The sequence below is a fragment of the Python bivittatus genome, unplaced genomic scaffold (genome assembly GCF_059951505.1).
Source record: "Python bivittatus isolate LINGU-HERP-01145 unplaced genomic scaffold, Pbiv_v1 ctg000700_np1212, whole genome shotgun sequence".
Lineage (NCBI taxonomy): Eukaryota > Metazoa > Chordata > Lepidosauria > Squamata > Pythonidae > Python > Python bivittatus.
The window spans coordinates 51,316,889-51,332,074 of NW_028277098.1; the positions used below are offsets into that span (position 1 = coordinate 51,316,889).

Consider the following 15,186-nt stretch of genomic DNA (forward strand, 5'->3'; position numbering starts at 1 on the left):
TTGTGCGATGAGCGGTCAATCGTTCGCGCTCTCAAGTCTCCGGGGTTGCGCTTCCATACAATAAGGCGCTGCACGTTTCGTCGCGATTAAACGTGTTCCTGGTTTTACGCGCGCACATGCGTATGATGCCAGATGACTCTAGCACACGCCAAGCCAGGGCTGTCTTCGCCCGGATCGGTTCCTTTGTAAGTCCCCCACCCCGTGTCCGGGCGTGTACCCGTTTGTGTGGCTATGCCCGAGCATGCTGGAAAGGTATCGGTCTTCCTGTCGCGTGGGCAGCAGCGCCCAGCGGGGAGAATGTGGTCCTCCCCGAAGTCTTGTTCCGCACCGCAGTCAAGGCTCTGCGCCGCAGCCCCTCCCCGGAGCTTCACGGCGTGGCTAGACTGAGAAGCAAGAACGTTCCAATCAGCAAGGGGGGCGGGATGGCTGCACTGAGCCGACGCGGGGAAGGCGGGCCTCTCCGCTGCCCCCCCCCCCCCGAAGCCGCGACCAAAACTTTCACGAAAGTCGGCGGCGCCGAACCCACGGCGGAGAGTGGGAATCGGGGTGGACTGGCACGCGTGCAGCCGCTCCCTCCTGGCGCGCAGAGGGCTCGGGAAGGGAATAGCGAGAGCTGCTGGCGGCGAGGTCTGATGCAACTGTCTCTCTGAGGGGATCCCCCTTGACAGGGCGCCTGGAGAGCCCCGCGCGAGGCGCAAGCAGCATGGCGAGGGTAAGCGGCAGCGGCGACTCGAACGCACGGATGAGCGGTGTCCGCGGCTGTCTAGGAACCTGTCCGGGCGAGATAAAAAGGCGGCGGCGCGGTGTGTATGTTGGGGTGAGGGGGGTGGCGTCCGGCATCTTTCGCGTAGCGGTGAAGAAAACGTGCTGCTAGAAAACCTGAGGCAAAGCTTAAGAGCTGCGGGCGCCTCCTTCGGCCTCCGGCGCTTTGCATTGGCTGCTGTCATTAGCCGTAGGATGCCAGGCGGAATTGCCCTCTTAGTCGTGAAAGGAAAGGATGGCTGCGGCAGCCCGGGACCAGAGAAGCAGCCTCGCCCGGGAGTGTGGGGGGGATGTTTACGGGTGGGGTTAAAGCGTCACTCGCCCCAACAAAACCCAGGGGGGTCTCTAGGCTGTAGAGGGTGGAGCCTTCGCCTCGGTCTCTTCCCGCTACCAGAGCTGGGGGTTTCGTGGCTGTAATTTTCCACCTCACCATGTGCGGGGGGGGGGGGTCGGGGAAGGGACGTGGAGCCGCTCCCACGTGGCAGCTGATGTAACCCCTGTTTTTTTCTCCCCCATCGTGCTTTTAAAGGGCTCGTGCACCCTCTCCTGCCAGGTGTTCCAGATTACCCTGGATTAATATTTATCCCTTTTGGGGTACTTCTCAAACCGATGGTTAGCAAAAGCGTCGCCACTGGATCACACCATACCATAAAGTATGGGATTTAGCTGAAAGGCCGACTTAGCTGAGTAGGAACTGGCTGTTGTCAATGGACATTTTTTTCTCATAGGACACTCAGCAGACAGCTGACAATAAAGCCCAAGATACAAACAGTTAAATATCACCAAAACACTTCAGATCACCTGCTCAAATTGAGAAGATCTGGCTAAAAGGGTTTTCCCTCTCTTCCACAAGCAGGAAGGGCGGGGTCTAAGCATAACTCCCCAGGAAGCAGATTGCATAGTTTAACAGCACTCTTAGAAGTATTTGTAAGACAGTTTGTCAATATGTGTCACAACCTAGGCACTGTACAATGGTTCATTATTTCTGTTTCCTTTTCTGTCTCTTTCACCAAATGCATAAATATCCCTTTCTGTGGTGTTTTTGTAGCTGATCAATTACCAAAGGAGAAAAAACCAGCCAAAATTCATTTCCCAATAGGTAGTATCCTTATCCTATCCTGATCAAGATAATAGATAAAAACACACACTGAACTGAAGGAGTAGCAATGTAAGAGTAAAATGTAATTATTCAAAAGTGATTCAGCACAAGAATATAGTTAGTACATAGTTTTATTTATGATTCATTTTAATTGTGGTTTTACTTAAAACATTTTATATCAAACTGTTCAGCCTGTTGCAGGAGATTGGATAGCTGCAGAGATCTCTTCACTAAATAAATGGAGTAACTTCCTGATAAAAGGAAGTTATTGTCATAATAAAAGGGGAGGGGGTAAAATAAGAAGTCTAAACATTAAAGATTTTGCCATGGGAGTTCTTGAGAGGCACAAATGTCATTTCAGATCCAGATTCAGAAACTGAGGTTGGTTCATTAGAAGGAAAAAATGAATAGAAGTTTCAAAATTACATAATTTTTACATTACATTTTACATTAAAAACAACAGCCAATCTATGCTGCTAAAAGAGGAAAGCCTTTCCATTGCAGCATAAGTTTTGTGGGTTAAGGTCCTTTTCTGAAATGCACAAAATGATGATCCAAATTGGTCGTGGGAACCTTTTATGGTTGGGGATTGTACATTTGTACCCTGCAAACATATGGAAATAAACCACCTGGATTCTAGTGCAGTCTTCTTCCTGAAATGATCTATCCACCCTTGAGAAGGTAACAGTACAGGTTCACTTCTAATACATACCTGTCTTTGAGTGACAGTAGCTATTGCTCTAGTTCCCTTCCAATAGATGTTCCAATGTGGGTATAGTGTTCCCAAGTTTCCCAGGGTCCGCTGTTGGCAACTTAAGCTTGGGTAGCATAGTATGAACCCTGTGTAGTGAATCAATAGCCCTAGGAGGTGGCAGCACCTAACTGACTGATCTTAAAATAGTTTAATAGGGTCGGGCTTAATTGGTACTTGCAAGGGAGGATTGTAAGTAAACTGAGAAGTCAAAAAAGCATCACAGAGGAGGGCAGAGGCAAACCATTGTGTATTGTTGCTAAGAAAACAACATATGTGTGCTCATGAGGGTCACCAGAATCACACTCAACTTGAAGAACTCTTGACTTACCCTTTTAGTGAATCTGTAACAACTATAGAGAACTGATTGCTGTTAATGTAACATTATGGCCACATTTTTTTCCCATATTATCAGTTGAGATATATTGGTAGCAGTATTCAACAGCCTCACCTCAAAAAAATATTGATGACTCTTCAAAGATAGTTTAATTGGCTTTCTTTCAAGACTTCTGATCCCCTTACATTTGTGATGTGTAGCTGCCAAAGTCTATTTAGTTGACTATGACATTGTTGGCAGGAAAGCTCCATATACCAGGCCAAAATGCACTCTGCTCTATCAAATGCAGAGTGTGTGGCGTTTGTGACAAAGTGGCCCTGAGACACTGTGCCATCTCTGGCAGAGCTTCCTCATACCCTTTTGTGAAATGTCCCTGCTATTTTACAGGATCCTTACTGCACTTCCTTGTTTTTGGCATGGCAGGGTAGAGAACTTTTCTGCATCCCAATGCAGTAGGAGTTTGTTGGCAGGACAAGGACTGCTCAGGATGAAAAGGAAAACATCATTCCATTCCCTGTCCAGAGTGGGGGCATCTTAGTTGAGCCTAACTATGGTCAGACCCCATATCACATAATACTTCCTGTGTCACCTTTTCATGCCTCTTTGTGTAGAATGCAATTTTTCTTGTCTGGTCCATGACAGCTGTAAGGAATATCTTTCTCATACTTCCTTATATTCAGGACACTGAAGCCGAAAGAGCCTCTGTTTCATTATCCCCTCACTGTCCCTTTGGTTGCACAACTTATTTAGCCTGAGAGTGTTCTTTGTTGTGCCTGTTGCATTTCCACCTTGGTTTCTTGGCCTGTGATTTTGCTGCAGAAGAGAGTGTTTACAATATCCTCCCATGAAGCAAAATGAACATTTCTTTGCAGGCTTTCTCAGAGCCAGATCTTAACCTGCTTGGAGGTAGTAAGGTAAAATTGGTTTACTGATCTGGCAGTTTGAAATCCTTTCTGATTATGGGAGTAGAACTATATAGCTAAGAGCATTTTCATTCATCAGCCTTGTGGTAACAGCATGACTTTTTTTATCATAAAAAAGGTGGTAATCAATATTTCAGCACCATATACTTGGAGTTATGTGCTCACTGCACATTTAAAGTGGAGAGCTGCACTAATATTGCCAAAATAGCAAGTTTTTGTAATTGTTGTTCTTTGTTTGATAGGTTTATATCCTCCCTTTCCTCCAGAAGCTCAAGGCGGTGTAAAGAGCATGTCCTCTTCCAATTTTCCTCCACAGTAACCCTGGGAGAGAAAATGACTGGCCAGAAGTCACCCAGTGAACTTCAGTGGCTGAACCTAGGCTTGAATTTAGGTCTCCTCAGTCCTTATCCAAGACTTCAATCTCTGTACCATACTGGTGCTCCTTTGTGAGATGCTTTAAAAAAAAAAAAAAGGCAAGGTGGATGGTCTCAGTTAGAGGGGTGATAGGTACACCATTGGAATACCTGAAGAACCAGACCAGGGACAGATCACCATGGAGAAAATCTATCTACAAGATTGCTAAAGTGTTGACACTGACTTGACAGCACATAATCGATAATCAATTTCTAAAGCATGTCAGTCAGATTTTCACCTATTTCTTTTGCACCATTTTCCTTTCCGTAGCTCTAGTGAGCCATGGGGAGAACCTTCATGGGACACTACAGTGCTTCCCCCAAGCTTGCAAAAGTCTCCCACTTTTCTTCCTTTCAGGCTTCTAGGATTTTGCCAGCACAAGTTCATATTTCTGTTTCAAAGTATTTACTTTTTTTTACATTCTTTCTCTCTCTTTTGAGAATGGCAACAGGAGCAGCATGCTCAGTTTTTTGCCTAGTCCTATTACCTGCATTCATGCACACTGCTGTGGTGCTCCCTTATGCCACAGCCATCTCCAGTGGGGTCTGTGGCTGCATCTCTCTCCTCCTCCTCCTTCCTCAGATTTCAGTTGCTCATGTTTTCTTCAGGCTGAGCCTACAAATTTGGCATTTTTACGTCATGTGCTCCTTGCCTAGTCTCAGCATATTGGTAGTGAAGTAACAATCACCACTGTTTAATTCACATCCCACCTTTCTTACTATCCAATGTTCAGAGCAGCTTACAGCTATTAAAAATATAAGATGCAAAACGTAAGAATAAAAATAAGACGTTTAAAATCAAAACACATTTAAAACCGTATCATTAAAACTAAAGTTCTGCTCAACTAATAGTTAAAAACTTGGTGAAACAGGTGAGGTTTTGCTAATTTCCTAAATTCTGGGCGGGTAGGGTCCATATGCACCACTTTGGGAAGTGCATGGGGGTCACACAGGAGAAGACCCTCTCTGTGTACTAGATAGATGAAACTTGTGGAAGCAGGAGAAGGGGGAAATCCAGTGGTGTGTTGGAGCTGGCTCACAACAGTCCATTGTTAAAGTTTCAGGAATATTGCAAGCCAGCTGAACCATGCCACCTAGCGCACTGATCCATTGTTTGGTGGCTCACAGCAGCAATGAGGCTGGCAGAGCCAATGGTTTTACGTTTATCAGCACACCACTGAGGGGATCTTCCAGAGGCCTCTCCTCCTGATCTAAGCTGCCTGGCAGGTTCAGAGCGAGAGAGACGATCCCTCAGATAGTCAAGCTGTGAGCTGTTTAGGGCTTTCAAGGTGAATATAAGCACCTTAACCAGTGCCCAATAGGCAAGTGTTAGCCAGTGCAGATCTTTGCGATCTCTGTACCATGTACCAGCAGCCTGGATGCTGCATTTTCAGTTTTGGATGCCCCAGTTTCCAAACACTTTTCAAGGACAGGCCCATATTTTCATAATGTTTTAATACAGTGAACAGTCCACTCCTAACAGCTAATGGTGTCACTGGTGCTATCAGGAGAGGATTCTGAGGAACTTTTGGGAACCCACTTAGTGGAACGAGCAGGAGTGTCTCTAAACACTGCAGGACAGGTTTGGCACACTCTGAAGTAAATGAAATCATGTACTTTTATCATTTTAAAAGCTTGCCTAATTGTCTTAAGCTAAGAAGTTTAATTAATTGATTACCCAACCCAGATGTTAAGTAATCCCCAAATTTAATGCAGTTCTGGAATGAATTAGGAAGTCTTTGATTAAAATCTCACTATTACCCATTGAAAAGACTTTTGTGAGCCATTGACAATATGCAGCTACAAATATTTAAGCAGTATTATTAGCTTATTTCAAAATGGGAGAGGCTTGTGTGTGTATGTCTGTGTCTGTCTGTTGGACCAGGCTGGGGACAGATGTCCTGGAGAAAATCTATGCGGCGACTAAGAGTCGATACTGACTTGGTGGCAATATATAAGATGTTAAGTAAATAATCTGTGAAAAATGATCTGGAAAAGGAGGGGATCAGAAGAGTGTGCTACTTGTGCATACACACACACACACACACACACAGACATTTTTGCAACTAATCTAGACACTATTTTAAACTATTCAAAGTGTCTATCAAAATGTGACCCATAAAGCTATTCTGCCTTAGAGATGTGAAATAAAGGATAGGGAAAAATCTGTTTTTTTCCTCCATAAAGAAAGCTAGATGACAAGATGTTTACTGTGGGTCAATAAAATTCCCAGGGCCTGTGGCTTCTGCAAATTTAGCCATTTCCTGAAGTTAAAATGGACTACTATCCCTCTTTGTCCTTTCCCATGGTTCTGTTTCTACTGAACAAATGATTCTCACATTATCCACTGGCACCTTTGTGTTTGACGACTCCTTTAAATCTGCAAGTCCATAAAAAAAACTGAACAACATGCATTGCATAATTATATTGGATTGCATAATGGTATTTGAGCTTGAATCCAATGGATTTTATGTTTTTATTTAGTTTTTCTTGTTTAAAATTTTAAATAGATTTAATTATGTCACCTTTCTGACCTACAAATTCTGGTTTGGATACTGGCTTCTTTTGGTATTCAGACCTGAAAATATTATGGAAATGAAGCAAAAAATAAGAAGACTCTTAATAATCATGCTTATATAAACAAATAATAGAGATGGAAGGAAGCATTTAGGCCCCTGAGTCCAACCCACTGAGAAGTGCAGGAGTCTAAATTAAAGTATCACTGACAGAGGACTGCATAGCCTCTGTTTGAACCATCCATTGAAGGGGAGCTCACCACCTCTCTGGATAATTGTTCCAGCAGGAACTTAGGTAAGGAGACTGAAATGATGTTCGGTCCCTGAGAATCAGAAAGTTCTTGGGGAACCAAGTTATCTCTCTTGAGGGTAAAGCAAGATGCTTGGGACCTTCTAGTTTAACTTAGAGGGGAGGGAAGAGGAGACGAGCCACTTATGGTGGTTTGCATAGGAGCTGGGAAGACACACCTTCCAAAAGCCATATGTATAGTGTGAAGTACACATTACACTAGAAGGGTCAGTGGCATCTCTGCCTTCAATGTCTCTGTGTGATATAAAAATAGCTTCAGTCTCCAGGAATATTTGACCCAAGAATAATACGGAGCTGTGAACTTGAACCACTTGAGCTGAGTCCTAAGCAAGGATTATTTTCTTCATAGATCTTTCCTGGAGTCATACCCTTACAACAGAGAGAAAATGCCAGTTATAGAGTTCTGAGTGAGACAATGGCTTGAGCACTTTACTGAAATCCTTATCTTCTTGACTCAGGCTCTGCCAGTGAGATCCATGAAAGTCTGACCTCCTTTCTATCCACTCCACCCTACTCCATTGTGCTATAGCACAGAAGTCATTTTTTCATGCTCCAAGCTCCATCATATCCTCCATATTCTTCGATTTTGGTATATATTGCAAACTAGTCTTTCCTGCCTTGAACAGACAGACTTGCATACCTACACAGGCTTCCTTGAAGAAGCTTTCCTTGCACCATGGAGAAGGTAGGACAATTCCTGCCTCTTTTTCATTCCTGGCAGTACCACCTGGACTCTGGTAGACTTGGCTAGGTACGTGACTAGTGTAATGGAATGGAAGGCAATTGCCTTCCAGCTGCGTCCTGAATGGCAGCTGTGCCCTGTGCCTACTCAGTGCCCTGAAGACTTCATGCTCTGAGCATTAGTGATATTCTTTTCAGCCATGTGCAGTTTGGAGGGACTATTCCTGCTTCAGATGGTAGTCATGGACAGAAAAACCCAGAAACAGTGAGGCAGATATAGTGCCTGTTCACCCAAACTCTGTGTTCTTTCCCAGCTGTACCAACATGACTCATTTTACCATCTTTGGGCATATGTTGAATGTAGACTATATAACTACAGTATGTGTGTGTGTGTGTGTGGTGTATGTTTGTGATATCACCACATATATACACAGTAAAAAGAAATTGCTTTTACAAGTTAATCAAACTGGGTTTACAGATGGTTACTGCAAAATGGGCCTGGAGAAGCACCTAGTGGGCATAATTGCTTTCCACTGAAGATTCAGAGGCAATTCTTCCTGTTTTTTTTTTTTCTTTTAAATTCTTTTCTCTAAGTTCTGTCATTTTCTTCTCCACAGCTTGCTGTTTCCTTGGTCTAATTTGTCCTGCCATATGATTTGAGGTCTCTGCTTATCCTGGAAGTGTAGCCAGCAAGACGGGATAGCAGGCAAGTGGGTGCCCACATCTTGGCCCAGAACCATGGCAGAAAAATGCAGTGAGGGGTTACTGGTGAGTCTGGGGATCCCTTGTGGATTCTGCAATATTGTGTTTGAGATGTTGGTATAAAAAAAAAAAGAGAGGGTGTCTCCTGAAAATTGAAGGAGTCCATAGAATTGGGTGGAGTAAGCTGTCTCTCCCAGACCTCTGGCTACTGTTTAAAAAGTCCAGCCCTTTGTGTGCCTCAGCCTCCCCACTTGACTGATTTGGGGATTGGCTGGCTATTGCATTGCACTTGGAGGGAGCATGTTGTATATGAAGGAGCTCTCTACTAATCACCATTCCCCAGCTTTGGTTGCCTCCTCTTATCAGGATAGTCCCAGAAGCTATCCTCGGCCTAATCACCAGAATTTAACCTGAGCATAAAGATGACTAGGGGAAGAATGGAGTCGAAAAGTACAAAACCTATCCTGAACACAAATCTAGTCTATGCAGGGGCTTTTCCACAAAGCATTGGAGACTGTATTAAGTAGATATGTAGGAGGTCAGGCTCTGTACTGAGATATAGCCAGACCAGATTATGGTCTGTTAGGGTGTTTGCATTTTTCATGAGACTAGAAAACAAGACCCTTATTTTACTTCCCTAATGCCGCTGATTATGATTCCTCCCCCAAATAGTATAGACAGAGGAACGTAGGAAGTGCCTTCCCCAGGCATTACTTCTTCTGAGGTAATATTACTTCCCCTAAAGTGCTGTAAAGCCACCAAGCATTGCCCAGGAAACAGTCAGTGTCCAGCAGGTGGGAAAAGTTTGGCTTCAGTATGCTGCTATTTGTTTGTGGTTTGGATTTCTACATTTACAAAGAATGGGGCTCCCAGGAGACGCCTGAAATAGCTTGCACCTCAGCCAAGGGCACCGTGCCAGTGTCAGTACTGGAACATGTGGGGGAAGGGAGTCAGATAGCTGCAAAACATATTTATGTATATATAAGTACACACATAACACAAAGTTCTTTGCATTATAGGCATAAAGAACCCAGGCTCTTTTCTGCAAATTTCACAAGTATTGTCCATTCCTTTGGGCATATTTTAATGTACCATTTTATGCTTTTTCTTCAATTTCTCTGAGCAGTATCCCGTATTATGCAAATATAAATGTTTGCATTCTTATTTACTTGCAAGCAATACAGTAATATGCACCCCTTTCCCCCCTGTGCATAAGGGCATTTCTCTATCCACCATTTTCAATCCAGAGAGATATGCATACAAGAACTAGCCCTCTATGACTCTGCTTTCTGGATCATCCCTGTTCAGTTTCGATTACCAGGAAGTAACACCAATCAGCCAGCATTAATCCATTTGAAATAAGATAGACATAAGAAAGTGCTTATCTTTTGCTGGTCTGTGTGGTGCTGGTTGATTCCAGACAGCAAAGTGTGTGTGTGAAAGCAGTTGTCTGCTTTGAACTGCTGTGGAAAGTCTCCTAGCAGATTTGCAAATGTTTGCACTTCTTACTCCTGTTGTAATACATCACAATTCTTCTTGTATGCATGATGAACATCTTTGCCTTACGCTACTTTTCTGTTACTCAGGAGCTCTTCTGGGGTAGCAGTTTGCACCCCAGGATAGAAATGAGGAGGATAGGCTGGAAAGCAGAACAAGCCCATGTTGCCTAGGCAGCAGCTGCTTTGTGAATGCTGCTGTTAAGGACATAATTGTCACTGTCTGTACTTTCTGCACATTATTTTCCTTGACCTCACTATTTACAGTTCCTTGTCCTAGCCATGTGTATGTGTTTCCCAGAATGGCAGCCCACACGGACTTCTGTCTGAGCAGAAGGTCTGCATGCCCTTCCTCAAAAAAGAGCTAGTCAGCCAGTTGGTTGCCTTATCTGTAAATGTTCTGAGCAGGACCCTCAAAGTCTGCAGTAGGAGATAGCCAAATCCAGTTGCCTGTGCAGGCAAGCATCTTGACAAGCTTACAATACATCACTTTGACATCTCCCTCAGAGTAACACTTATAGGACAGGTGATACTCCTTAGATACTTGCTCCATGCAGTGAGCCGGAAGGCAGCAAGTGGAGGCTTGGGCCCAGTTCACTTCCCATCTCTATCTATTGTCTGAAGTAGCTGCTTCATTGTATCCAATAGCAGGGAAAAGATGCATCTCAGAATAACACTTAGTGCATCTGAAAAAGTGGGCTGTGGGCCATGAAAGTTTATATCATAAGATTTAAGGCAGAGCTGGGCAGGTTGCAATCCATGGACCACGTGTAGCCACTGAGCCTCTTTTGCGGCCCTTTGCTTCGTGGAATCACTCTACAGTATGCAAATTTGATGGCAAACCACCAAACAACAACCATGAGATTTACCATCAAATTTCAGCAAAAACAAAAGAAGATAAAACGCTGATGTTGTAAGCCTTGGTAACACCTAGAAAACTAAAAGGTGAAACCAGAAAATGTGGAGCAGGGACAAAAATCCTGCCTCTGTTGTGATGACATCACTATACCACAACTCTGTGTCTCTGTAGCTCTCAACCATTGAAGAAAGTAGCAACAACAAAAGAAAAAACAAATGTAGCCTAAATGCCTAAAAAATGTCACAAGGCCGTTTATTGTTTTAAACTTATTCTGAATCTATTTCTAAATCAGTTTGGCAGTTAGATACTGTTTTGGGGGAAAAGGATGTTGTAGAGTTATTTATTATTATTTGTTATTTATTTATCATATTTATATAGCCGCCCATCTCACACAAGGTGACTGGGTTACTAGGAGAGAATCAGATATGTCCTTTCCTATAGACCCTGCCCTCCACCTGGCATGAAAGCCTTTAATTGGTCCCATGCATCATGTGTGGGTAGGTCACTGGGACAGTCATCAAGAGCTTTCTGGGCCAGAGGGAAGATGCTAATCCCCTCACTGTGCTGCTTAGGCATCTTGAAATAGCATCATAAGCCCATCATCCCCTAATACCCTATCCCAAGATAGATATAGCATCTTATAGCCAACAGCTTTTTCAATGAAATAAATGAATAATTCCCTTAGACTCTTCCCTTAGGGGTTGACCATTATTGTTACAGAGCTGATTCCTTATGAGTATCTCTTTCTTATAAATAACTTCTCTCATTTCATATGCAATTTTAAATAAACAAACATGTCCTAGGACAGAATGTTTCAGTGTGAAAACCAAAAACATTTTTTCAAGCAGAGAAACCTACTAGGTGGTCAGGTATGCATAAGAATCTCTACCCTTTTTGACACATCTTCATCTCCTGTTCATTTTCTTATGGAATTATTTCATCCCAAGTCAATTTGGCCCAGTTGTGGCTTGGATTTTGCTCCACAAGTAAATCTTTATTAACCCAGGACCTTTTCAATAATTCTTCATTAACTGGATCTTAATAAAACAAATGCTTGACAGAAGGGCCAGTTCTGATGTTTGAACATGGACAATGCAGAGCAAGATAAATATGAAATTGTGGGTGGGCACAACATTTTGCTTTGATTTCTGCATTTTATTATATGTGTACACATATTAAGAAATTCACCTCCTAATTCACTGAGCTGTAGCATTTAGATCAGTATCGCTATGCAGCCCCTTTGCTTGACATTGGTTTTGATTGGGGAGAAGAATAGATAAAAATTTTGGAGGTCATTAGCAACTAGGTAGTCTTGTTGGCAAATGGAGTGAGATTCAGAAGTTAGAATGACATTCCTCTTTGGATGGCTATTTTAAGCCTGCATTGCTTTTTCCTAATAAATGTTGTCTAAGCTGTGTTAGGACTGCTGCTAGGAATTCTACAATCACAGTACCCATGCCATATATCTGGGAAGATCCAGTTTGGAAGGCTGTTCCATTGTTTTGGAGAACAAGGAATGTTTTTATGTTCAACGTTAATCAACAGCCCTGGGGCTGGGGTTCTTGTTCGGTTAAAGAGCTGTAATGACTAGGAATCTCTTATGTTCAGAAGTGAGAAATATCTTGGATTATGGTCTGCCAAAAACTAAGAGTTCAACTCCTAGTGAACTTGTGGCAACAATATTTCTGGGATGCTTTTTCAACTTTTCACTCTGAGCTGCAGGCTTGGTAGTCCCTAAAAGTCTCCCATCCCATTGCTAATCAGGCCCAGCCTTGCTTAGCTTCCAGGCCCAGAAGAGGTCAGTCACAACAGCAAATATGGGGAGAGGCAGAATGGATAGGATGACAGACACAGTGTTGCAATGCAAGCCCTGTGCCTTTTTATGTGCATGTGACACAGAAAAAAGGGGCAGGACTTGCATCACAGCAATATGTCTGCTGTCTTGCCTGTTTTGACACACACACTTGCATACAACCCATACACAGTTAGTTTGGTGTGGCCACTTGCACACCTTTGCTAAAATGTGTATTTATTCATAGTTCCTTATGTGTTTTTTACATTCCCCTGACATTCCAAGTCAGCCTTTTGCCCCCAAAAGAGGCATGAAGATGTTTCTTCTTGCATTTGGCCCATTCCCCTCCTGCTAAAAAAAATTTGCAACAGTTCAGTGTCCTCCTTATACGTTGTTAGAATTGCCTATATTTCCTCCAATCCAGTGAAGTTTTTTCTCCCTCTCTTTGAAGAACTGATCCCTTAGAAATGACCACATCATTTTAGTCTTCTAAAATATATCCAGTTTTAACAAACTAATGAAGTATATGCAAAGAGAAAAATGAGCAGAAGGGCTGCAAAGTTTTAAGAATGCAGCACCTTAGCTTCTTAGTTACTTTCGCTTGTATTGGCATGGGAATAAGACTGCATCCTCCTATTCTCAGAACTAATACTCAAAGAGCCAGTATGGTCAAATCAGATCCCCTTCCTAAAGAAATCTGGCTGCTAAATCCAGTTCCGTAAATCCCCACCCAAAGGAGTGAATACAAATCCTGCTGTCTCCAGGGAGAAGCTGACATACTGAATTCAATACTACTTCCATATTCTGAACAGTGACTGGCAAAAAGGAAGATGAAATGGAGAGACCTGGCTTGCCACTTAATGGAGATTTGAGGGGAACTTTTAGGGAGTCAAAACATGGACTGAGAAAGAAAAAGATTTCATAGCCACAAACATGTGTAACTGTTGTTACTGTACAGATTTTAACTATTACGGTGGGGCAATCAATGATAACAGGTGATGTTTTGGGGCAAAGGGAGCATAGAGGTTTGAATATTTATCTTTTCTGGATACTGTGCTATATACCTGAACTTTGGAGCATTTTTATTCTACTTCTTGCTGGGTCTTGGAAACTGATCCACAAAACCCATGACAAAACATTCCTCCTTTTCAAAGTGTGTGTATTTGTGGGAGAGAGGTAGAGTTATGGCTACTGAACACTTGTTACAGTGGTAATATCAGTATTATAGGAACTTGATGCTAGGATGGAGGGAAAGAGTTTTAAAGATCTTAAGTGGCAGCAAGCAGATTCCAAGACAGATTCTGCTGTCTTGGAATCAGTTTCTCTCTACCCCGGTGTATAAATAGGACTATCTTAGTACAGCTTACAAATATCAGGATGTGTGGAGGAGATGAACCTGAGAAAAACAGCTCTGTCCATTCCATTCCATTCCTTCCTGACTCCGGATGGACAAGACTGGGGCTCCAGCCAGCTACAGCATCCCTCTAGGCTGTCCACAGTGAGTTGGAGACTCAGATAGTACAGGCAGACAACCAGTTCTTGAGCTGCTGCAGGATGACATCTTCTGGAGAGACAGTCCGGCATTTGATACTGCTTGAATTTTAAAAAACCTGTCAGGAAACCCAGTGAATATAGGGAAGGCTCCCAGCTGGCATGAATCCTGAGCCATTAAGGCAGCTGCCTGTTCCACAGTGCTGAGATCCATATGCAAATTCCCTTTACTCCTCTGACACTCCTGGAAAGTGTGTGTGCAGGTAACTGTGTGCAAACATTTTCTAAAGAGGTGCATTTCCAACTCCCCCAAGCACCAATTAGTGCCACTCTTGCTTGCTTATTTTAAGGCCATTTTGTTTTGTTCTTGGAATTGCCGTTACTGTTGCTGGCACAAGCTCTGCCAGTGGCTCCTGACTTTTGAGCAGTTTCCCTGTCTGCTTGGGTGCTTACAGCATCTTTGGAGTATTTTTAGGTGGCAAAGGGGCAGGGGCCACCATGATGCTTATTTCAGGGTCAGTGCAAGGGGTTTATGCTCTGAGTTGTGAGGTTGTAAATAAATGTGGGGTATTGGACCTGTTTGTGGAGATTTCAGAAGCAGTCCTGGCTCATGCATGTTGGCCCCTGACCAAACAGCCTCCTGCGCACACTCACTCACACTCACTCACTCACACACACACACAAACACACACAGGGGGTACTGAGTCTTTATTGGGCTGCGGAAGTGTGTCTGCTTGGAATAATAAGGTGGAACAGAGGAAGGGGGTTGATGTGGATTTTCTGCCTGAGCAGCCCTGGAGAATTGATGCCCAATCATCAGCAGGGCCTGAGAAAATAGCCTGAGGATGTATGTGTCTGGCAAAGGCCACTTCCCCCCATCCCCCAGAATGACAGGGACAAAGCTCCTACCTGTGAATGGGGGAGCTAGATAGAACTGCATCTCATACTTGGGGAAAAGGCCTTCCCTCCCCAGAAGACAGTTATCCATACCTGACTGGTTACCCTTCTCCCTGAGATCTAAAGTGAAATGTAGGGCAGCTGGACAGTGTCTTCT

General features: G+C 43.5%; 1 protein-coding gene across 2 annotated transcripts in view; it reads left to right on the forward strand.

Moving 5' to 3' along the window:
• Window positions 1–462: 462 nt before the first annotated feature.
• SLC6A9 (solute carrier family 6 member 9) overlaps window positions 463–15,186 on the forward strand; it is a 53,355-nt gene continuing 38,631 nt past the window's right edge. The window contains exons 1-2 of one of the 2 annotated variants that reach the window (XM_007419963.4): window positions 463–712; window positions 8,410–8,560. In XM_007419963.4, the coding sequence (XP_007420025.2) occupies window positions 8,531–8,560 (30 nt within the window). In that variant the 5' untranslated portion in view covers window positions 463–712; window positions 8,410–8,530. The remainder of the gene's footprint in view (window positions 713–8,409; window positions 8,561–15,186) is intronic. The other variant, XM_007419964.4, reaches the window with a different exon arrangement.